The 23,171-nt window shown below is 50.4% G+C and overlaps 1 protein-coding gene across 1 annotated transcript; it reads left to right on the top strand.

Moving 5' to 3' along the window:
- The first annotated feature begins 64 nt into the window (after positions 1-64).
- Positions 65-12,978, top strand: LOC116963290. The gene is made up of 11 exons (XM_032999441.2): positions 65-97; positions 3,927-4,087; positions 4,609-6,063; positions 6,895-6,987; positions 7,563-7,667; positions 8,378-8,487; positions 9,391-9,585; positions 10,801-10,963; positions 11,531-11,696; positions 11,862-11,956; positions 12,587-12,978. Exons 2-11 carry the CDS (start codon positions 3,931-3,933, stop codon positions 12,670-12,672), a joined length of 2,625 nt encoding a protein of 874 aa, XP_032855332.2. The 5' UTR covers positions 65-97; positions 3,927-3,930; the 3' UTR covers positions 12,673-12,978.
- Positions 12,979-23,171: the final 10,193 nt, after the last annotated feature.

Genomic DNA, 23,171 nt, shown 5'->3' with positions numbered 1-23,171 from the left:
GGCTCCTCCTCCAGAGGAGGACTATAAAACTGGTACTTACCAGGAAATGAGAGGGACAAGAGCATCCTCCCATTGAGCCGAAGTGTCACCAAACCAGGTAATCCAAGCTGCAGAGGGAGAAGCGTGGCATTGGTGGTTTTCTTTGATGCTTTTCTTGAATACATTCAGTGTTTTGGCATTTGGCTGAATCTTTTCACAGCTCTCCTTCTTCTAAATATTCAGCTCTGTGATGTTGCCTGCCATGTGTTGCCGGTCCCTTGAAATGTTTGTGCAGATGTGGACTCTGTAGCTTCCAGGAGACATCGGGACGTTCGGTCCCAAATGAATGTTTGGACTTTGGGGGAATGCCACGGCTCTTTGCTTTGTCCAATGGTGAAACCTGGGCACATTTAACAAGCTGCATATTATTTTGTGCTGAATAACAGCCTGGTGCGATACACCTTGCATTTAAAACCAGCCTGAATTTTCTACTAAATACTAGGCAGACCCTTGATCACTGTGAATGTAGCAATGCATCCCAGGCGATTTTGTGCTGTTTTTCACCGGAGGAGACTCGGGGTTGTGATATTTATTCCAGCTGGGTAGTGTTGTTGTGCACTGTTAATCTTGCTGTGTGCTTATCCAAAAAGAATTACATTTCATTCTCTTAACATGTTTATCTTGAGAGACGCGGTATTTTCTCAGAGCTATATAAACATTTGTTATCATTAATAAGACGGGAGGGAAAACTAATCACAGAATGCCACTGGGGAATAAGTGATTGAAAATTTAACATTTTGGTATTTCTGTATGTGTCCCATGGCATGCTAAGCCTTGCTCCAACCTCCTGTAGAGGCAATGTCCGTACACCAGCATACTCCAGTTAATATTAGTCAAGGTGAAGAAGCACAGGCAGCAGATGCCAGTGCAAAGCAGATGCACACAGCGATGTCTGCAAAGCCCAGATATAACAGCAAGATGGAAAGGGGGTGCAGAGGGGAATGACCTTTTCTGGAGGGGCCGAAGGGAAATTATTGTGAGCGAGGTGGCAAGTAAATTGTTCAGAGGCTGCTGCCCAGCTGGCACACGGGCCACATGGTCATGCTGGGGGGAGAAGAGCCAGGACGGAGGGAAGACCTCACAAGCCATTTCTTCCTGCCCCAGGCTGGGGAATGTCAGGGGCAAGCAAGAAAAGGAAAGAAGTCGGAGGGGGTTGGGTGAGTGAGGGGATGGCTTTGGCTTTGCCCTCGCTGCACGAGGGGTTTGTGCAAGGGAAGGATCACCCCCGGCTGCCCCATCCCTTGGGTAGAGCCAACGATCTGAAAGGCCTGGCAGCACCCCAAGACTCCAGGTGCCTCCTTCGCTGTGTGGGGGGGGGGGTGTCTCCATCCTCGCGGTCTCCTGGACGGTGGCTGTGCTGGCTGGTACCCCGTGTGCCCAGAGAGCTGCCAACCCCGCATGGTAGAAAGGGGCTTCCCGTTTGCTCCCCTGCCTCCGCCCCGCCCCGCACTGCCCGCACAATCTCTACCCCAAGAGCTGCTTCGCATCGGTCCCGGCCGAGGACGCGCATCTGGCAGACCTGGTGGGAGACCCCTCCTTGCTGTGTTGCCCGGAGTGGGGAGCAGAGGTGTCACGTCATCAGTTTTCTGTAGTGCCTGCGGAGAAACGGGCCCCTACAAAGTGCCAGAGGCAGCAGCTGTACAAGGCAGATAACAACAGCAGCAACGAGGGGTTTTATCCCGGGGACGAACAAAGCTCGGGCGTGCTTGGAACAGAAAACACCCCTGAGAGCCCCCCCACAGACCCTCGTTTCTCCAGGTCTCGGTGCAGCCCGCAGCGTTGCTAGTGCTGCTACTCCTGCGAGAACAGCGGGAGAGGATCCCTTATCCGAGGTGTCCTTAGGCTGCGTGAAATAGAGGAAGGGAGGCAATGCACAAGTGCCGAAACGGTGTTAGGACAGGGAGCACAAGTCTGTGTTGGCAGTGCACGGGGGGGTGTGGGGGGATGCTGTGGGTAGGTGTGAGCAGAGTAGGTCTGCAGCCATCCCCAGCCCCAAAACCTTCTCCTCCCAAGGGAAGCTCCTTCATCCTCTTCGAAATCTTGGTCTAAATCCTCTCACGTCCTTTCCCTTTACAGCTCCATAGCCTAACGCAGCATATTGTGGTATTTCTTTCCCCCCCGTCTCAGACACCCTGCGAAGGATGGCACTGCGAGCAGAGGGAACCAGCCCTATTAGTTGTGTCTTTACATCCCTCACAAAACCAAGCCGTATGTCTCTAAAACCGCGAGCGCGGCTAGTTATGCAGGAACCGCCAACAAAGTGAGCCCTGGCGAACTGAAAACCACTTCTGTGAGCCAAGCAGCCACCTGGCCAGCCCATCTTCCTCCAGAAACCCCATCTCCTCCTCCTCCAGAGACCAACTCAAAACAGGGGCTTGTTGCAGCATGCCTAGAAAGCCACTGTCTGAGCTATTTCAGGGTGAAACATCTGGAAGAACTTAATATCGTGGCCCGCCTCCAAGTATAACCATTTAAACCAAACCGCTTATTTATATCTGAATCTTGTTAAAAAAAAAAAAAAAAGACAACATCATGAACTCCACAGGTAGCTGCTCAGCTCTTCCTAAGGGTGCATCATCTCTTAGGGCCTCCTTCAAGTCAGTGGTTTATACAGATGCTTGACACCAAAAGAGAGCGTTCCTCCCACAGAACTGTGATTTTCTGCATCTCTCTTTTTGAACCAAAAAATCTAACCTTTAGCACAACCAAATAATGGAATGAATCAACTGTCTCCCCAAGGTTCACTTGAAAGTTTTTACCCCTTCTACACTTCATGAGAGTTTAAGTTGCTGAATCAGTTCCGGGCTGCTAGGAGTCAAATTATCCTTCAAGTTTGTGAAAATTACATCCTTTAGAATAAAGAGAGAGAAGGAAAATCATGGGGTGCTGTAGTGGAACGAGAGAGTCTGTAGGCCATTGATGTTTGCAAAACACATATGTCTGCCCAGGAATACCGTGTGTTTAAGAGTAGACACTGGGACTTAGGCTCATTTAATATTCACAAAACTGTTTCTTTTTTGGGTGGTGCTCCTTCACTCCTCCTCACCTCCCATATCAATAGTAGTGCTGCATGCTTTCATTTCTTTCCAAAAGGCTTTTTGGAATGGCTGAGAACAGAATACATCACTTTCTCCCTTTCCAGCTCCTTTAGGTCATAAAATGTTCTAAAAATACCAAAATAACAAGAACACTGCTGTTTTATTTTCATCTTTGTTTCCTAACAAAAACCTCCAGAGAGAAGACTCCAGCTCATGGTACCCAGGAGTGCAGAGGAATGGAAATGTGGGGGCTGCCTGCAAATAGACGAGTTAATGGTAGAAATATGAAGGGTTTGAAAATAGACTATTTAGTCACTAGGGTTTCAAGAAAGGGATGGAGCTGGAAAATTCCATCTGGAAGGGAGACTGTGTATGTGTGCGCCGTGCCTGCCTGTTTGTCTCTAACAGTGGATAAGAACTGTCCTGGAATGGCTCAGAAAATACCTTGTGGGTTTCGTCTGGATGTTTGTTCGTTTGTGTTAGGCTATTCATTCCTCTCCATCTCCAGCAGCCTGGAGAAGAGGGGGCTGAAACCATCACCACCACCTGCAGCGCTTTGAGGCACCTAAACATGTTTTTGCCAGAAATCCTCACAGCCTAAATAGGTTGTGTGTGTTTTTTCTGGATAGGACTCCGGAAAGTAGGCACCTAAAGTTCGGCTTTGAATCGAGCCTTTGTCTGGAGCAACGAGCGGGGAGGGACTACGGAAACACCTGAGCCTGTCACCAGTTTCCCCCTCCTCGGAGCTGGGGCATGGCTCTGAAGGCTGGCTGAGCGCCCGAGCCGGTCTCGGCCGCCGCCGGTGAGGTTGCGGGGGGCGACGGCTGACGCTCTTGTTTTGTCTGGAAGGGCCATGGCGAGCGCGGCGGGTTTCGCCGCCGTCTTTTACAGCGAGCCGGCGGTGCTGGGGCTCCTGGCGAACGTGGTCAGCGCCTTCCTCCTCTGCCTGCAGAACTTCGCCGTGGCGCGCACCGGCCTCCGGCCACGGGCAGCAGAGGACATCCTCGCAGGTGGGGGATGCTGCCGGGGCTTGGGGGGGGGGGGGACGCCGTGGGGGGGAGGCGAGCTTTCCCCGAGAGAGCCAGGCAGGATGGGCTCCTCAAGAGCCGTCCCCCTTGGGCCAAAGGACAGCATTGGTGGGGCAGCTGGGGAAATGTGGGCTCTCCCCGGTGTGCAGAAGGTCCGTGCGCTCCCTAGGGTGGCTGCTCCTCCTTCCCCAGCGACTCTGCCAGGAATCTGGTCCAAACCTTTCATCTCACCCTACCTTCGTTGATCCGAACCGCTCCTGGGCCTGCTCATCACCGCCCTGAGCGTACCAAGGGGCTCAGTGGCCACGCAGCAAGGCTCGGCGCAGAAATTTGGCACGAAGGTGGGAAGAGAGAGGAAGAGAGAGGCCAATAGGGCTGGTCGCAAGAAGGCTGTGGGACCTGAGGTGGGGTGTCCCTCAGAGCTTGGGGAGGCAGCACTGCTTCCCGCAACTCAAGCCCTTTTGTGGCTTGCTTCCGACCTGACCTCTTCATGTGTCTCCCAGGCGTCCACCTCATCCTGATCGGAGGCTTCGTCCAGCTCCTGGCAGGATTCCTTGCCTTCCGCAAGTACGACCACCTCGGAGGCGCGGCCTTTCTCACCTTCTCCGCTCTGTGGAGCAGCTACGGGGCTACACGCATCGTTGTGGCTGCCGACCCCTCCTCGCAGAACGTGACGCTGCCCTCAGCGAACGCCAGCCACCTCCTGCCCACCGGCATGGCCCACCTCTCTGCCAGCCAAAGTGCGGTGGCCGGGCTGGTGGCCTACATTTCCATTTCCTTTATCCTCTCCTTCTGCTCAGCCACAGTGAACTACATCATGCCCTTCATATTCGGGGCCATCGCGCTTGCCCTGGTGTTTGAAGCAGTTGCACTGTTTGGCCAGTGGGCCCTGATAGCGTCAGGGCTCGTCGAGCTTGTCATTGTCGTGTGCGGGCTGTACGGAGCGGTGGCTCTCCTGTTGAAGGGCATCACGCAACGGTACGTCCTTCCAGGCTTTGGGCATCCTCTCTTCAATGTCTTGCTACTGGGGTCGGCACAGAAGAGCTCTTCCAAGGCCATTGGGGAAGAAAAGAAAAAGAATACAAAGTATGCGGAGCCAATGGCTCTAGGCAACATCTGTGATACTATCTCTCCCTTTTTATTGGCCTTTTACTTTTTTGGGTACATGAAGAACTTCTATGTTGGAGCACTGTGGGTCTCCATCATCTCCAGCTGCCAGCTGCTCTCCAGCTTCTACAGTTACCTGAGAGGTGATGTCTACTACGCCACCAAGTTTGGCGTCCACAGCCTCTACTGGCTGGTGGTGTCTTGGGAAGAGTTTACACTCACCACCTTCCTCGGGCTGTCCAAGGCTCAGGAAAGCAGGCTGGGAATGATTGGAGGGTGGTTCTTCCTGGCCATTGCCTGCATGCTCTTTCTGATGTCGACCCACAAAGATACCCTGGAGATGCTGCAAAATGCCTCCTTCATCATCCTCGCAACCGCCGCCATCCATCAGATCCCGATGCCGGGTGCGTACCTGTTCCGCGGGGTTGCCTGCAGCCTTTGCACCGCTCTCTCAATGTATGCCACTTTTGCCAGCCTCATCAACTCCATCGGGGAGAAGGCTTTGATTCCAGTTGGCGTCCAGGCTATGTCCAGCTCGGCTCTTCAAACCACACTGACGGCTGCCAAAATCTTCTTCACAAGGTCCAAGAATTTCCCAAGCGGCACCAGTGCTGAAGTGCCGGACGCCTTGTTCTACATCTGCAACGGCCTGGCAGCAGTCTCTGCCATCCAGGGTAGTTTCAGTGACCCCGGCAGACAGCAACTCTCCGTTCCCTCCGTGCTCATCCCAGGAGCCATAACGCAGCTGTACGTCTGCAGGATCCAGGTTCGAGGAGGGAGAAGGTTTGGTTGCATTCTTCCATTCTGCTATGCCGCCTTCTGGGGAGCATGGACCTGGCTTCGGTTTGCAGGTAACGCAAGGTCGGGGTTACTATTTTTCTTACCCCCAAAAAAAGGGACGTTTTCAGGCTATTTCACATCGTTTTCTTCAACAGAATTCCTTCTCCCAGGAGATTCAATGACAGCAGGTTTACCAGTGTTCCTCCTTGTAAAAAGACAATGACCAAACATCCCAGCTGATACTCATGTAATTGATTGCCATCGCTGCAGCCACTTGGTGCTCTCACAGCTGTAGGTGCCTAGATTGTGTCTTTGACTCCAGCAGTCATCAAGATTTCCCTGTTAAACTACTGTGAGACTGCCTCCGGGCTGTTGTCTCAGAATAACAGCTCAGGAGATGCTTTTTAGGCAGTGGAAGGCTCCAGGTTCTGGATTTATCCTTCAGAAGCCTGGAGCAATTCATCCTCGTTGGTCATATCCATAAAAAAAGGTCTCAGAATGATGAGCCTGGGCTTTAAAAAGCCTTATTTAGCTCCAGGTGGGCAGCATGTTCATACAGCCTCCATGCCAGGTCCTGTTAAAATGAGCACCTGTGGGGAAAGTTAAAGCTATTTCTTAAGAGGTATGGCAAGAAGCTATTAACGTTTTCAGCCAGGCCCTGTTTATTACAAGCTGGAGGTAAAATCACGAGCTTTTTTTGGATAGCCATCACCAGTTCTTCAGTTAATACCTCAAAAGCTTTGCATTGGAGAAGCACCAGGTTTCAATGCAGTAGATTTCTCTTTATAGCAGCCACCATCGACTAGTTTGAACTGCAGTCATTCCAGCCACAGATATGTTATTCTTCCCTTACGCTGCACTTAAGGGTCTGCTCACAACCAAATCTGCTGGTCTATTTTCAGGCCACTTGGTGAACATCGGTGTGGGGAACCGTGAAGGATTCACTGCTGGTTCTATTGCCTTTTTGGTGCTCAATGCTTTCTTAATTATTTTAGGTAAGTCTCCGTACCGTAGGTGATTGTTTATTGGGGGGTATTTGGGGTAAGATCATTAATCGCCTCTGTGGTGGAGATGCACAAGTGAGGGAGTCTCAGCTCTCTCTGTCACTCCGATTAAGCAAGAACTGAAATGTTTTGCCCACAGCCAGTAACAGAAGCTGAGTTGGGCCGAGAAGAATCAGCCATAAGGGAACGGAAGAACATTTCAAAGAAAATAAAAGGTTCAAATCAGGTGAAAGTGTTAGACGGACTGGGCCACTGGCATATATCCAGTCACCCTGCAGCCCAGCTGCTGTAAATCAGAATCTTCTTGGCTGCCTGAGAAGTGTTTTCCATGTGAGCACAGTGTACTGGCAGATTAAGGGTTTGGCAGCTTGTCTCTTGAAAGCTGAGGGCTGAACAAACCGTAGCCGTACCTCTCTGTTCCAACATGAACAGGGAAGTCAGATCATGGACTGCTCGGTTTAATCAAATAAGATTAAGCTGATTTAGGAACTCTTCTGTTGTTTCACATAAATTTTTATGGGCCATTCTCTGATGTGGGTCCTTTTTGTTTCTGTTTCTTTTCACAGCCTCCTCTTTTAACGTGGTGCTTCTCTGCATGACCCTTGCAATGGAGCTCTTGACCATTTGTTTTCTGCTCTTTACGCTGGAGAACCTCCCTTTGCCGTTTGAAAGTGAGTTTTAGATGACCTTGGTCACCCACGCCTTCACCCTCAGAGCGCAGCGAGTGGGTCCCTGGTTGGGGAGCAACGTTCTGCACAAGCTCAGTAGGGAAAAAGCAAGTAGAAGTGTGTCACCTTTCTCTAGAAGACTGGAGCGTCTGCAAGCTACAGACGCGGAGGCTTTCAGCTCCATGACTTGAGGAGGAAACCTTTCCTCGTATCATCCTCAGGCCCTTGAGCTTTCTAATAACCAGTTAGGTGCGGCTGATGCAGCTGAATCAAGATAACCTCCTGAGGTTCTGTACAGTCCTACTTTCTAGTAGTTATTCGGTGAGCTAAGAGTTGGGATGAACTAAATGTGCCACTGGTGTGAACGGCTGTAGGTCTGTTGAAGATTTGGCTTTGCAGCAAGTGAAAATTTTATTTGTAATTACACAGAGTGTTTTAGTAAGACGCTTTGTGGAAGCTTTCCCACCAGGAGGAGGAAAAAAAAAAAAAAAAACTAGAAGTGCCACATGGCAAAAGATGCACAGGTAGGCAAGCCTGGAAATGCCTTGAATTTTTAGACCCACAAATATGCTGGATTGCAAATGTTGCATGACAGGAAAAACTGAAGTAAGTTTGAAATGCGGGGAAGTCATGGGACATAGAAGAAAATAAAACTCTGCCATTACCCTTCCTGCTTTTGACTCTCTGGATTTTTTTTTTTTTTTTTTTTCCAGTTGTGATGCTAAGCATCTTCAGCATCATCTGCTTCTACGGAGCAACAGCATCGCTTGCAAACAGCATGTTTGGGAAGGATCTCATGATGATGGGACCCCCTCTGTTCACAGTAAGAGATTTTTTGCACAATGGTGTGGCTCCCCTGGTCAGAAGGGATAGCCTGGGGTCTTTGGTCTTACCTAGGGGAGTTCAAACTTCCATTGAATGTCCTTCCTTTGAGTCCCTTAGTGCTATTGGAAATCCCAGTCACAGCATCTCTGTAGGCAGCTATGAGCTGAAAACTAGCTCTCTTCCACTATGAATAACAAGAATGGAAACTTGCCTGTCTCCACGGTCCTGTGGAATTAGCCATCTCCAATTCAAGAATCGTTGACAGACTGAAGTTTTAAAGGCCATAACCTTGGGAGCAGGGAAGTAGGGAGTTACAAGTTTCCCAAAGTGGACAGTAAGAGCTCCCCACTGTATCTGTTAACTTTAAACTTTTTCTACCATCTTGTATGTCTGACCAAGGCGGTTCCACCTAACTGGGTTGATTGATCTGACAGCTCTAATTCCTGCTGCAGAGAAACATTGTCATTAAATCAGCATTTCTAACCACGGAGACTCATGAGAAAGCACTTTCAACTTGATCTTACTCAAGTTCCTCTGGATTTAAGATTCCCTGGGAGTTTTCTTGGGTCATTCTGGAGGACAGTTATTTCTCCAGGAAGCAGTCACTGTGCTGGGGGGGATTCATCTCCTGCTAATTTTAGGCATCAGCAGTTCAAATGTCCTCACCTGCGCTAATCTGCTTGACTTTATTACTGGGACAGAACTAACCACTTCTGCCTTGCAATCCATCTCCCCTGCTTTAGGTGAAGCGTCCCTAGCAGCGCTGCCTCTGCCCTTTGACTATCGAGGGAGCGTTGCACAGCCAGATCGCTGCATTTGGGTGGACTGAACCCGACCCTGCGCATCATATATTTGTTTATTCCCACTCTAATGGATTTCTTGCCTCCTGATTTTTCGCCAGGCTGAGAGCTCCGAGAAGAACACCAAAGACCCTCCACCCTGCATCTGCCCCAAGTCCCACTGTACGAGTGGCCTGAGGACCATTGCTGGCTTGCTGAACACAGGGGCGGTATGCGGGGTCCCCACAGACACCGTGTATGCTTTGGCAGCCTCCTGCAAACACCCCGAAGCCATCGAGAAGGTCTACAGAATCAAGGTGTGAATACAAGACTGTTGTCTTGCTACCTAAACCCTGCTTATGCCCTATAGACGGGTTACGTGCAGAAGCAGAAATGGGAGTCCCTTGTTTCAAGTTGTCCTAAGACTCAGAATTTGACCCTGGGTAGAGTTTAGGAGCAGCCACACCAAAAGGTTATGGACATTTTCTGAGCTGAGCAACCTGGAGTAAAGCACCCTTTGCTCTGGGCATTGGGGGCTGGGAATAAGACAGCCAGTCCTGCTTCACTGGGGGGACAAAGCGCACACCCAAACTGGAGCAGCCCCAACGCTCGTCGCGAGTGGGTCCAAAACCTGTATTTGTCCTCTCTGTCGTACGAAGTGCTGAATCAGAATCTCAGGTCTAAACTTCCCCAGACTTTTGGAGACATTCAGTGCTGGAATTAGACCCAAAGTTTGCACCTTCAGTATAACTTTTGCAGCCCGGCCCCGTCTATTCTCCATGAGGCAATTTCCTGGCTAGCCTGGAGAAATAAGCATAACAGACTATCTCAGCTGGCACTTCGTGTGAACATCAGCAACAAAGACAGTCTTTTCTGTCCTGCTTCAGTGCCAATGCTAACCTTCCCTGTTGGTGAGATAATATAAACAGAATGTAAATACATGCCCAGTTCCTTAGTCATTTGGCCCCGCTGAAACTGATGTCAGCTGAGGACTGAAATGACACCACTTTGTGAGCTCTTTTTAGTTTCCCTCCATATCACTGTTCATTTTACAGCAAACTTATTTCAAAGCGCCGAAGAACCGAGGAAGTGGTCATGTAGATGTTGGCTTCCAGGGGGTTAGGCTCTCCTTCCATTATCCTGCCATGAATTGGTGGGTTTGACCTTAATTTACAGCAGCATAAATTGGAAGAAAATCAGGCCCCTGGTGTATAAGATGTTAAAAGCGCCGATAATGAGCAGAGCATCGCCGTCCCTGTGTCGGTTGTGTCTAAAGCGGGGGATTTGGATGCATCCTGCCAAAATCCCAAGAGTTATCCTCTCTCTTCTTCAATTTGCACATGAAGATCTGAGCCGTGGCATCACTCTCAGCGTGCAGTCCCCTCCTGTGCAGAGAGAGCATCTTGCTTGCTTGGAGCTCCCGGTCCCTGGGAAGCATACGAACTAGGATTCCAGTGAGCTTCGATCTTCTCAATGCAAACTTTCTCCCTTCATCCATTTTTTTTCCCTTCCTCTCTTCCTGTTTTTTGCAGGACAGGCCTCAAGAGAAGCCCATCTGCATCTTTATTTCGAACCTGGATCAGCTACGAGCGGCTGCTCCCCCCATCAGCCCTCTGCTTTGGGAATTTATGGAAAATGTTTACCCTGGTGGCATCGGCTGCATTATCAAGAAAGGAGAGTGGCTGAAGAAGTTAGGTGAGATGAACAGCACAGCCCTTCTCCCTCTCTTTCCTGTTTTCAACACAGCATGTCTGCAATCCACACACCCTTTTGGATGTCGGTGGAGAGAGATTCTGTTCATTTTATCCTGAGAAATCATCTCGGGAGCTCTTACATACCTTGGTAAATGTTTGACAGAGGGTGTTAATGAGCTGGAATGACTCATTAACAGTGTGAGACAGCATAATGGTTTCTTTAAGCCAGACTCAAAGCAAGGGAGGCTTATCAGCCTTGGGGGGGGGGGTGGGGGTGTCACCTCTTTCAAGACCATAGGTCTTAGCTAGGAATGAGCAACTCCTGGCTGGAGCACCAAAGACAGAGGAGAGGTCCCGGTGGGGGACAGGACTACCCAGTTAACCCCAAAATTTTACATGGATTTCTAATCAAGAACGCCGCTTTTCTGAACATATACAAAGCGACTCACAGTTTTGTTTGGGGTATGGAGCAGGGTCGTTGCAAAGAAAGCAGGAGGCGTCCCCCTGATGCCACGCCAGGTATTGCGCCCATCCTGCCTCTGCCAACGTCCCCGGTGTGTCTTTCAAGGGGTTGGAGCGGGCTACAGCAGAGTGGGAACTCGAGACAGTATCATGATCCGAGTGCCCGACCTGACTGTCCTGGTGCACCTCATTGACATGACGGGACCCTTGGCAATCACGTCTGCTAATCCCAGTGGAGAGGTGGACAGCACACACCACGACATGGTCATCGCGTGAGTACCCCGCTCGCTGGCGTTTCTATCGCAGCCCAAACCCCGTCTGGGGGGCGCCCAGCAAGCTTCGGTGCTGTGTAGATCGCGATTTGATGCCCTGCGTTGAGAGGAACTCCAGCACAATGCAATCTCAAGTATTTTGCTGTTTTCTATTTTTCCCTACAGGCGTCTTGGCCACAAGCTGGAGGGTGTTCTCTGTGATGGAGAATCTGATGAGGTGGTGGCATCAACTGTGGTCAACTGCACAAAGATTGACGAAAGTGAGTGCAAGAACCACCCTTTCTAGGTCAGCAATTGCACTTTCCTGGGATGTTTCCATCCCTTTCAGTAGTATCAATCTGGCAGCACAGTGTGCTCCAAGAGTAACAGTTCTTGAGTGCCGGGACATTTGCAAACATGTTGATGAAGTGGAACAAACAAAAGACGTCCTCGGAGGACCTCTGTGTTGACAGAGAACAAGGTAATGGGGAGCAACAGGGTTGTGCAAGCAAAATCTGCTTTATAAGGGCAAAAATGCTTTGAGTGGGAGGGTGGATGCTTCTGAAAGGAAGGGTGTATGCTCTTTGTAGACCACCAGAGCGAAGGTGTTACAGGAGCTCATCCACAGTGATGTAACAGCACAAGCTGAGGTGCCGTTAGCTGGATCTGGGTTGTCATTCGAGTGGGATTCTTTAGTGGAAAACTAAACTCTTGAACAAAGCGCAGGGTCAGGGTTGGTGGGTGTTTCTGTTTCCTGACAAAGTTGCTGGTCCTCTTGCTACACAACTTTATTATTTGGATGTCCGGAGCATTTGGATGGCTTCGCTGGTCCAAGATGTTCCTTTATATCCTCATCCCTTTCTTTCACCCTTCGGGGATTATCCTAACTTTCTCATTCTTCCTCCGGGAAGGTGGCATTACCATCGTGAGAGAGGGCTGCATACCAGCAGGCAAGGTGATGCAGATATTTGAAAGCGTGAAGAACAGAGCAGTCTGAAACCCGAGGAAACGTTCCCTCAGCAGAGGAACGGCGTCTGGTCTCACTAAAAGACATGAGGCAGCCCACGCCTCACTGGAGCACGTGGCCTTGCGAAAGCCATACCTTCCCTAATCAAGCACTTGCCTCCTTGGGAAACAGCAGCACTTCCCCACCCAGTGCCTCTCCTGGGAGCTTTCTGCGGCTATTTATTGTTTATCTCCAGTAAGTGCCTGAAACCGCCGGGAGACCTGCCCACGGAGTGCCAGCAGGATCAGGAGCTGATGCTTTATTGCAGGAATTCCCGGAGCGCCTGCGTTTCCTAAATGCCTTGAACTGTGAATGTCGTGCCTGCTCGTATATCCCCTCCCACAACACTCCGATCTGTGTGTTTGAAACTGCTAAAATCCACTAAATAAATCCTCTTTTTGGAACGTAAGGAAAAGGCTTTGAGTTTCATTTGACTTCCACCGAGATGTCTGTCCTCCAAAAACTGCAGGGCTCCGCGGCTAAACACTAGAGGAAGGAATAAATAGCGGAGGGTGTAATTCTGCAAGTGACTCACCCCCTCCCCGTCCTTCTCCGGCGTCTTCACAGCCGTTCCTTGCTTGGCCCCGGGGAGTCCCTGGCTGGTCTCGGGGCACGTGGCTCCTGGCAGCCTGTTGATGTGGGTCCTGGCCCAGCTGGGAGCTGCGGAGGGTCGGGTGGCCCCCGGCTGCACTGCCTCGGGGGCTGTCCCCACGCTCGTCCCCAAGCACGTGGACCCACTTCGGGCGGCGGGGAGGGGAGGGAGCTTTCTGCCAAGAGCAGAGAACAGCATTTTCCTTTTCCCCCCAGAGCAAATAAGACCCGGGGGGGGGGGGGGGGGGGGGGGGAGTCAGGGATGAGGGAAATTCGCTCTTCATAAAGACAAACCTCAACTAAGGAAACAGTGAGTTAGGGCCCAAAGGCAGGAGACTGGCTTCAAAACACTGAGATGTGCATTACAGATTTGGAGGTTTTCTGTAATGTTGTTTTTTTTTTTTTTTTTGTTCCTGTGCTGGAGGCAGTGTCCAAGTGGCAGATCTCTGCCAGTTCCCTACAGTTGTTCCTTCTCCTCCCTCCTGCTCTGGGCAGGGAGATGGCTCCCCTGGCACAGTCGCAGTACCACCTCCCACCTCCCACGGGACAAGCCCCTTCCCTCCTCTTCTTCCTTATCCCTGTTTTGAAGCATCTTTCCGTCTTGCTCGTGGGCTTCTCCCTCAAGCCACATCCCCGGGCAGGAGCTCGCTCCCTCCCTGCTCACCCGACACCGTCCTGGGACCTGAGCAGCCAAACCGGGGAGCTTTTGGGGCTGGATTCCTCCCACGCTTCATTACTAACATGTAAACAGTAACTCCAGTTTTAACCGTGCTCAGCTTGCTTTGGCGCTGGTGTTATTGTCCATCCGATCCTCCACGAGGTGCAGCCTGCTATTTAGTTTGCACTCAGCAGTCACCATAAATAGCAGCTTTTACTCCGGCCCCAGGTGACGGGTGTTGTTTCACTCAAGCAGCTCTCCAAACTCCCGATTAAAAAGCCTTGGCGGCCGTTCCTCGGGTCTGAACACAGGCTCCCCTTCACCCTGCAGCCTTCTGACCCTGCAAACCCCCTGGCACCCTCCGCTCCCGCGCTGAGGGCAGCCACTGTTCGCTCTGCTCGGGCACAGCCGGGTATTCCCGGCCTCCTGTGGTCTCCCAACCTGCGCCAGCACCTCGAAGTGGAATTAAGTCATGTTCTCCTCCCTGCACATACCTTACGACAGCTAAACAAGCCTCCAGAGGCACACACTGGGCCCTTCTCTCGCACACAAACGTGTATTCTGCCTCACTGAGCCTTCGGCTGGGGCGGCACCTCTCTGACCAGGCTCTCTGTCAAGAGCCCCTGTTCCTCCCCAGCGGTTAAAATCAGCTCCCTCCTCTTGCTGTAAGTGGACAGCACGTCCCCGTAACCTCCGCAAAATGCCGTCCCTCCTCCCTTGCTGCCTGCACCGTGCCGGCCGGGCACAGCGGTGGTGAGAGCAAAGCAAATATCTGCTCATCTTTGCCAGCCCCAGAGCCTGCCCGGGGCACTGCCGAGATAAAACGCGAGCCAGGAGGGCTCTGCCTGGCTGCTCGGCCTCAGAGCAGGACCTCTGTGCCACCAGGGCAGGGTTCTCCCTGAGTTTTGGACCAAGCATCCTATTTCTCATCGTGGGCTGAACCTCTCCAGGATGCTCTGCACCTCCCAGCACGGAGCAGTGTGATCAGCTGTACCTGGCATATCGGGAAAGCCAGAGGCACCACATTGCCCGGGCAAGGTGGGCCAGCTGAGAGGGGAGCAGGAAGCCACAGGAGACTGGGTAAACTGAAGATTACTGTGGCGGGTTCTGGAGAAGTTTCAAAATACCACCATCCTCTCTGGCCCGGACCCAGAAAGGCACAGGACAAAGTAATCAATAAGGCAGTGCAATAAAATCCGACTGCTTCCCTGGGAAAAGAGTTAGCCATGGTTCCTGGGCTCCCAGGGTACCTGCATCCCAATGCAGATGCTGCCACAGAACGTTTAAATGTACAGATTAATTAATTAGATAACTATATTAGACAAACTAGGAGAGGAGGCCAACGTTAACACCGGGTTATTAGCGCAGAGGAAAGAGTTGCTAACTTTCTGCAACCCCCAGCACAATAAAACACTCATTCGATAAAAGCACGTAAGTGCCAGCTGAGGTCCACCACCACCCAGCAGAGGCTTAACTTGAAGCGTGTGGTGAAGTCCCACAACATGGGACTTCCTCATGTTTTAATCCTTGGAAAACTACTTGACCTTTCCAGGCAAATGAGGGGGTTTTTTTTAACATTGGCCATAAACTGCTGGAACAACAACAAAAAAATAAAAATAGCAAAAGGTCCCTTCTTGACTTGTCACCTCTGCGGTGTGGGTTTGCGTTAGAGCGTCTCCACGTTGGTGGCACGGGATATTTCAGCTCGAGGGAAGGATGAGGTGTTCCCCATCTGCCGTGATCAACGTACGCACCAAACGGCCCAGGATTTGGTAAATCAAGGCGAGGTTTGGCCCAGCTGGGGAAGTTATCTGGGGGGGCTCTGGGCTCCTGGGCCGTTGCACCATGAGCTTTTCAGTAGCAGCTCTCGGCTTGCATGGCTGCCATCGGGCAGGTAAATCAGGACGAGGATGTCTCAGCGCTCGAAGAAAGCACTCGAGAGCACTGTGGTGAGAGGAAAATCGGGGGTTAAAATAAAAACTATCTTGCAAGTTCAGAGCTGTGGACAAATCTATGATTTATGTTATAAATGGAGCAAGATAAGAACATTACAGGAGACTTTTGGCTTCAAACGATGGCTTCGTTTCAGGAAGAACCATGAACAGTATCTCCTTTGACAACGTGCTTATCCAACGAATGACCTACCAGAAGAGCACAATGAAATCAATAAACCACCTGTACTTATGGGCAGGATGAAAGCCAGAAATGTAAAGAAAATAACTCTTTGATGCATTATTTGAGGTTTTTATAGTTTACTGAATGAGAAAGCAAACAAATGATGTTACAGAAAAAAAAGAAAGCATTCATCGTTGTCTGAGCTTCTTACCTTGACACTCCCTGTCCCTTAAGACCCATGAAAAATTATGGGAGACAGGTGTTTGTACTGTACCTGTTTTCCAATATCAGGTGTGGCGTGATAAAAAGAAAATAGAGGTTTTTATTTAACACAGTAAACCGCACAATTATTTCCACCTTCCTCCAATTTGCGCTGGGAACAAGCATGCATCTCTCTTTGCTGCAAACAAGGAAATAAATTAGATTTCTCAGTGTTGTCTTAGTGCTGCTAATTAGAGTGGGATATTTCCTTGACAAAACACATTTGGGTAAATTTCCATTATATCATTATCATGACAAAGCATTTTTGTTAAAATGCTGTGAATTACAGTATTATACCGTAACATTAATTTTTTGCCGTTTTAGCTGAGGTTTATCATGATTGTCCTCTTGACATGTTGGTCAGAAATGCCCAATTGCATGTGCAAGACCACGGGAATAGAGGAACTGTAAAACTTAAACCGATTGAAGATGTGTGTGGCTTGGGGGCTCATGCCGAGCAGATATCCTTGAGAAATGCCAAAGAAAAGTCCAGATTTTCCAAGGCCATCACCCCTGTCTGCCTCCGAGAGGATTTAATTTGATTGTATTCCCAACAGCAACAACTCTAAATCCTGAGCATGTGTGAGGGGATCCTGCCCAGTGCATTAGCATTAGCCACTGGATCTCCAGAGATCCTTTGTGATTTTGGCCTGTATACCGGGCTGATAATTCTGCCACTTTAGCCAAATATAAAACAGCATTAGTCCTGGGCTCTGAACAGTTATCACGACAGGTTAACCTGGAAAATGGCTTAGCTGACAAGCCCCAGGCGAGTGAGCAGCACCGTGTCGAGCCTCCACAAACCTAACAGGCCTCTGTTTCCCCTAAACCCAGCACAAGACGGTTGGAAGCCGGAGCAACGTCTGCGTGGTCGCGTACCCGCAATTCTTCCCAGGGACTCAAAGCAAACTCCCCAAGTCTGGAGCGCCCGTGCCAGTGCGTCTGCAAGGTCAGAGGGAAGCAAACACACCTCCCTTAGATCAACAAAGGGAGCCTTCAATTCCTTTATTCAAGCTCTCCAAACACAGGGTCCTTTCATTAGAGCTATTGCTACTATTTAATGCTAGCTGCTGTGTTTTCCGTTACGCGACGATACGTGTTGATGAAGACTCGTTTCCAAATGGGAACCAGAAATGAGCAACCAGGCCTTTGGTTTCTAACAGAGTCAGGGGTAAAAGAGATGTAAAACCTTGTCATATTTGTCCCTAAATCTCTCCTGTGGACGGATTTCTTCACTTTGCTCCCCTTCTCCTCCTAGTGTTTGCTCAGCGGCGAGCTGAGCTCTAATGAATTCGTTTCCAGGGACGGGGCACCAGGTCTGGCAGAGCCGAGCAGCCCACTTGTGTGTGCAAGCAGATGGGGGAGGAAAGAGGCGCAGAGGCAGGGGTGGGAGAGGAAGTTTTAGGCAAAGGGACTGAAAGTCATTATTTCGTTAAAAGGAACAAGGGTGCAAAATGTTGCTGCAAAACCGAATGGCTGCTCGCATCATCAGGGAAGTAAACTGCAGTAAATGTCACTGGTGGGGAAGGGCATTACACTCCTGTTCCAGGAGAGATGCTGGAGCCTGGGGAAAGGAACATTAAGGGTACGACCGTCCACGGACAGGCCCATTCTGGGACCAAGAGACCAGCTCCCGGGGGGTGGCAGCGCACGGGCATGCACCACCGAGTCTCCAACGCCCCCGCAGTGCCTCCCTTCTCAGGAAAGCAAGATTCGATCAGCTCAGCTTCCTGGAGCACTGACTTGACATCTCTGTCTCAGCACTGAAAACCAGCTCATGCACTCTCCTGGACTCTCAGCCGGTAGCTTCCACCGGTCACGGTTTAATCTGAAAATAAGAAACCTGTCATTCCTAAGCCAGGACAGCAGGTCCCATGAGTTGGTTACTTCCTTCCTGGAACTGGCCCATGTCTAGAGTTGTGCTGTCTGGTTTTGGTTCTGCTCTGCCCATACCTGTCTCCTTCCTTCTTCTTGTTTTTTCACGGATTGATTATTTCATTTTATCTGTCACATAATTTCATGAGTCAGGAAAGGACATCTTCCTGGAGGCACTGAGGTCCTAACTCCACAAATTTGCATTTTATCAATGCACATTTATCATTATTTCATGCAGAGTAGCAGGAAGAAATAACCAGTCTCTAGTGTTTGTTCTACACACACATACACCCTCCTCCCTGACTCCTATGCTTCGGCCGGAGATCTGGTGGGACTCACTTTCTCAGTAGACAGAATTAATTGTACTGTTCTGGGCAAAGCGTGCCCAAAAATTTCAAAAAGTCACCAAAACCCACAGCATCACAGACAAGGCAACCTCAAAGGACCCAACTGCTGCTGTGTAAAGCTGGTCGTCAGTTATGAACCCCCCCCCCCAAAGCTGTTTAGGTTCATATCAGAGGTTTAGCGAGGAAGAGGCACAGACAAGGCCTTCAGCTCCCTTTGGTTGACACTTCGTTGTGTCTTTGGAGAGCCAGAGCTTGGGAGCGAGATGGAGAACACAATCAACATTCATTATGAGTGTGGAAAGCCTGTCTCAGCTCTTTCTGTGGCCGAGGAGAAGCATGGCCTGTGTCCCAGCAGTCAGGGCCATTGCTGCCTACTGGATTTGCTTTCCTCTTCACTCCTGAAACCGTAGCACGCTGCTACATCTGCTCCTTCTTTATTCCCCCTCCACCTCTGCTGCCTTTTCTACTTCCCACAAGAGACTCTTGCATTACCAGTCAGGACTGGGTTTATTTTGCAAGTGGACGCAGGTGCTGGGAGCCGCAAGCGAGGAGGGCCTGGAGCAATTGTAGGGGGGTGGTGAGAAGGAGGACGGGGGCTGTGGTACCCCTTGGGTCATGTCAGAGCTGATAACCCAGTGTGGGAGGGCACGGGCCTTAGCGAGGCTGCAGGGGAAAGGATGCCAGAGGCGGCTGGGGGGGTCTCACGGGAATTTTGAGGAGATAAGGTGAGCTTGGCCGGGGCAGAGCCAGTGCTGCTGGTGCTTACCCATCCTCCAGGTCCTTAAGAACAGTGCACTGAAAGGAAATCTGGGCACATCCTGCTGTCTTAGGGTGTTGTCACTGACGGTACAAGGTCATGGTGGAACCCGTAACAGTGAGAAACTGGTTCTATGCAGCTGTCATTAATTCAGCAGATAGAAGGGCAGTTGTTTGGTGTAAACCAGCGGTCAGGTCAGAGGAGGAAGGTGGCTGCAGTACCTCCGGTAATGGGTGTTATGTCAGAGAAGGAATTCAGAGCTGGCTATTTACTGAAACTGGCCAATAAATATCTCATTATCAAAGGCCCATGTTACTTCCTGCTGGGTGGATAATATGAAAAATAGGGTCTGCGGACACCGGTGCTCAGGTCGTGAACATCTCCCTAAATTTGGGACGTGATCCTACAACCCCTGCACCTCTGAGAGCCGCATAGATAAATAAATCAGCAAGGTGGGCTGCCTTGCGAGACGGTCGAAAGGTTTTTCTGCTTCTGCAGCTGTACGTGGAGAACGTGAGCTTCCTCAGAGGTGCCTGGGCAGGGCTGGTCCTGGAGGGACTGCAGCGTCTCTGTTCCACAGCTGCCGAGACAGATAAATCTATCTCAGGATAACTCTCTGAACCCTGACATCCGTCTCGCGGCCAGAGCAGGAGAATTTGTTGAAATTCCTGCTTTTTTGGTATCCGGGAAGAGATAATAACATGAGAAAGATCTTGTCTTTGTGTTTTCCAGGAAGGAATGAAAAGGTGATTCTCACAAGAACTAACACTTCTGAGCCTTTGAACATGGGCTTTTCAGCTGAGGTATTTATTATGGCTGCTGGAAGTGCCGAGCTGGATATACAGGACAGACCTCCCCATCCAGCCCCCCAACACGACCCCCCCTGCAGCGCTTTATCTTCCTCCAGCCAGCCCGTGGGGCTGAGAAGTCGGGGACCCACGGCGGTGCTGCTGTGGGATCCCTGGGGGGGGGCTGAGCCAGGAACCAGCGCGGGGGGCTCCATCCTGCGCCCGGCAGCCTTTGTGCACCTTCACGCCCCACCGATGCACGTTGGATCTCAGCGGAGAGCCTGCTGGGTTAGGCATCTCCACCGACTGAGCTGGAGGTGCAGGGTCCCAGGTCACGGACAAGCACCACGGGGGCCACTGAGCTGAAGACGAGCCCTCACACACGTGGGTGGTTGTTAACTGAGCTCCGTCGGCAGCGAGATGCCAGCAACCCTGGAGACGGAGCAGGGGAACGCGGTGATCTGATAATCCCACCGATCCCTGCCCAACGATGCAGCTACCACGGAGCCTTTCCTTCCTCAGCCCCTGCTGTGAAAGCCTTGGAGCCGTCAGATGCTTTTCTAGTTGGGGCAGAAAGGAAGAACACGGTGGAGTCACCGCGGGAAGTTAATCCTGATAATTCTTGTTATGACTCAAGAAGCTAAATTCCCAGACCGCTGCACTTTCCCCCAAGACTTTTTAAACAATTGATTTTATTCACGAGGTAGATAAATTCTCTAACGCTGCTCCACACCAGACAACCTCAGGTGAGGCGTGAATTACAGCGAGGGAGACATGCAGCAAAAGATAACTTTAACAGAGTTATTTTCTGCTTTGGTTGAGTGCCTGGCTGCTGTCACCCAGCTATCTCTGTTCTGACTTATCCTGAGCCTCAGCTCAGAGCTACTCGGTAAATTTAGAATTACGGTGGGCACAAATGGCGGGGCTCCCAGATGGCTTTAGGCCGTTAGAGGCTGTCCAGCTTTTGGCTGGGCACCACAGCTCAGCCCTCAGGTATGTAAGTCCAAGCTGTGTTTTGTGGAGCAGCTGAAGAGCTGGCCCAGGATTTTGAAATATGCTGTTCCTTTGCTGCTCTCGGTATTTCCCCGAAAAGCAACAAACCAGATTGTCTGGTCATTTTGTGGTAATAACAGTAGGCCGTTGGTGTTAGGGAGGAGTACCAGGAAGGACGCAGCAAGGTGAGTATGACATAAAATCACTGCAGGTTGTGTTTTCAGATGCTGTGCACTCAACAATGCCAAGATCAAAGAGTTTTGCTTCGACTGATTATAACCCAATTAAACAGGACTTTGCCTCTGCCTTTCCCTCCACCTCACATCCCATCCCAAGCTAGACTTTGACTTTCGTATTTCAGAAGCAGGAGGCAAGGAGGAGAGGGCTCTGTCCCTACAGAGCTCCCAGTTCTTGGTGTTCCTCTACGTTGGGGGTGGTCAAGGGACATTCATGACTCTGCCCGTGTCTCAAGGCTTCTGCTCGGCTGGTTGCACTCAAGAGGTGGTTGGGATGCCGCCCTTCCTCTCTGAACCACTCTACCCACTCTAGTATCAGGTCCACCCACTATACCAACACGCATCCTTGAAGATGTTGAGTCAGTTCCTGTTCCTATGGCACAGCTCTATTCTCAGAAGGGTGAGCTGGTTTTTTCCTGCGACTGGAAAACACACTTCTTTATTTTCCATTCTTTTTTTTAATTTCCATTGACACGGATGTCTGGACTCCACAAAGGGCAAAATCAAGGTGGGACAGCCCTTCTTCCTGGGTTGTTCCCAACCCCAGTGGGATTAAGTCGGCTATTTCACAAAGAAGCCCATTCACGAGCTTATTTTGCCACCCAGGGTGACATTTCAGGCCTAAAGGCCTCCGAGTCACGGACAATACAACTAAAATTGGCCTTCCCCAGAAGGCTCTGATTTTCCTCAGTCACTTCAAACTCCTCCTGTGAGGGAGGTCTGAGGACCCCAAGTCCCTCTCTGTCCCCTCCTTCGGTACACTGCAGTGGGGCAATCCCCTCCCGTTAAGCAGGACAGGAGAGGAGCAGCACCAAAGGGCTCAACGAGAGTCTCCTCTGAGGAGGGCTGCGCAACCATTTTTTTCACCAAAACCTACATTTTTAGAGCGATGAAAATACTCGATAGATTCTTGTCAATACCTCAAAGTGGATTTGATCTGTGATCTCTCAGAAAACATGCTGAAAAAAGTTAAAATGTTTGCCTCAACAGTTTCATATTGAAGCGGTTTGGATTTGCCACTTAAAACAGGGGCTTTTCCTCTCTCTCCACTTAAAAGTGTTTTTCTTCACCTTGAGTGCCGAGAAAACTCTGGAAATATTAGAAATTTTTTTGCCTTGATTTAACTGAAACACCCCATTTAAACCTCCCTCTTCCCTAAACTTTTTTTTTTTTTTTTTTTTTTCCCCAGTTTGCTTTTACACAGGAGAGCTGCAAGTGGAGTAAAATAAGGGCTGAACTTAAATATCTCCCAGTCTTACACCTCACTCAGGAAAGTGAGAAATAAGCGAGAAACGGTTCCCTGATACGCTCTCCCAGTGTCCTGATACTGTGATCAAAACTTTCTGTAAGAAACAAGCACAGTTGAGAGAGAGTGAAAGAGGAAAAATGGACCCAGGCTAGGCACCTTGTGAAGAATCCAGCTTTTTAAACCCCTTTTAACTCGTGGCACGCTAAAACGCGTCATTATTTGCAGCACAGAGCAGCAGCATCCCTGGTATATTTAAGCCAGGGCTGTTTGCCCACAGCAAAAGGCTTCGCAATGCCTCAGCACCTCTCCAGATTAACGCTTCTTGCCACTCCCTCAGATTTCAGTGTTTATGGCTCTTTTTTGCTGAGTTAAAGGGTAAAATTCAGCCCTGGCGTTTGTGAGCTCTTAGCACTCCTCGGCAGGGGAGCTGGCACCAGGGGGCTGATATCAAGGGTTATCTTATTTTTCCCTCCTCTTCCCCACGCGGGGAAGTGGTGTGATTTGATTCCCTCATAAGCTCCTTTGTGCACAGCCAGGACCCTTACGTGCTGAAATCCATCACTCTTCGACTCACGAGGTTTTTTCCAGGTACTTCCCAGAGATGATAGCACAGTCTCGCG

This window comes from Tyto alba, unplaced genomic scaffold (assembly GCF_018691265.1).
Source record: "Tyto alba isolate M040663 unplaced genomic scaffold, T.alba_DEE_v4.0 Super-Scaffold_5, whole genome shotgun sequence".
NCBI classification, from domain to species: Eukaryota; Metazoa; Chordata; class Aves; order Strigiformes; family Tytonidae; genus Tyto; species Tyto alba.
This window is presented reverse-complemented; position numbering and strand designations above follow the sequence as displayed.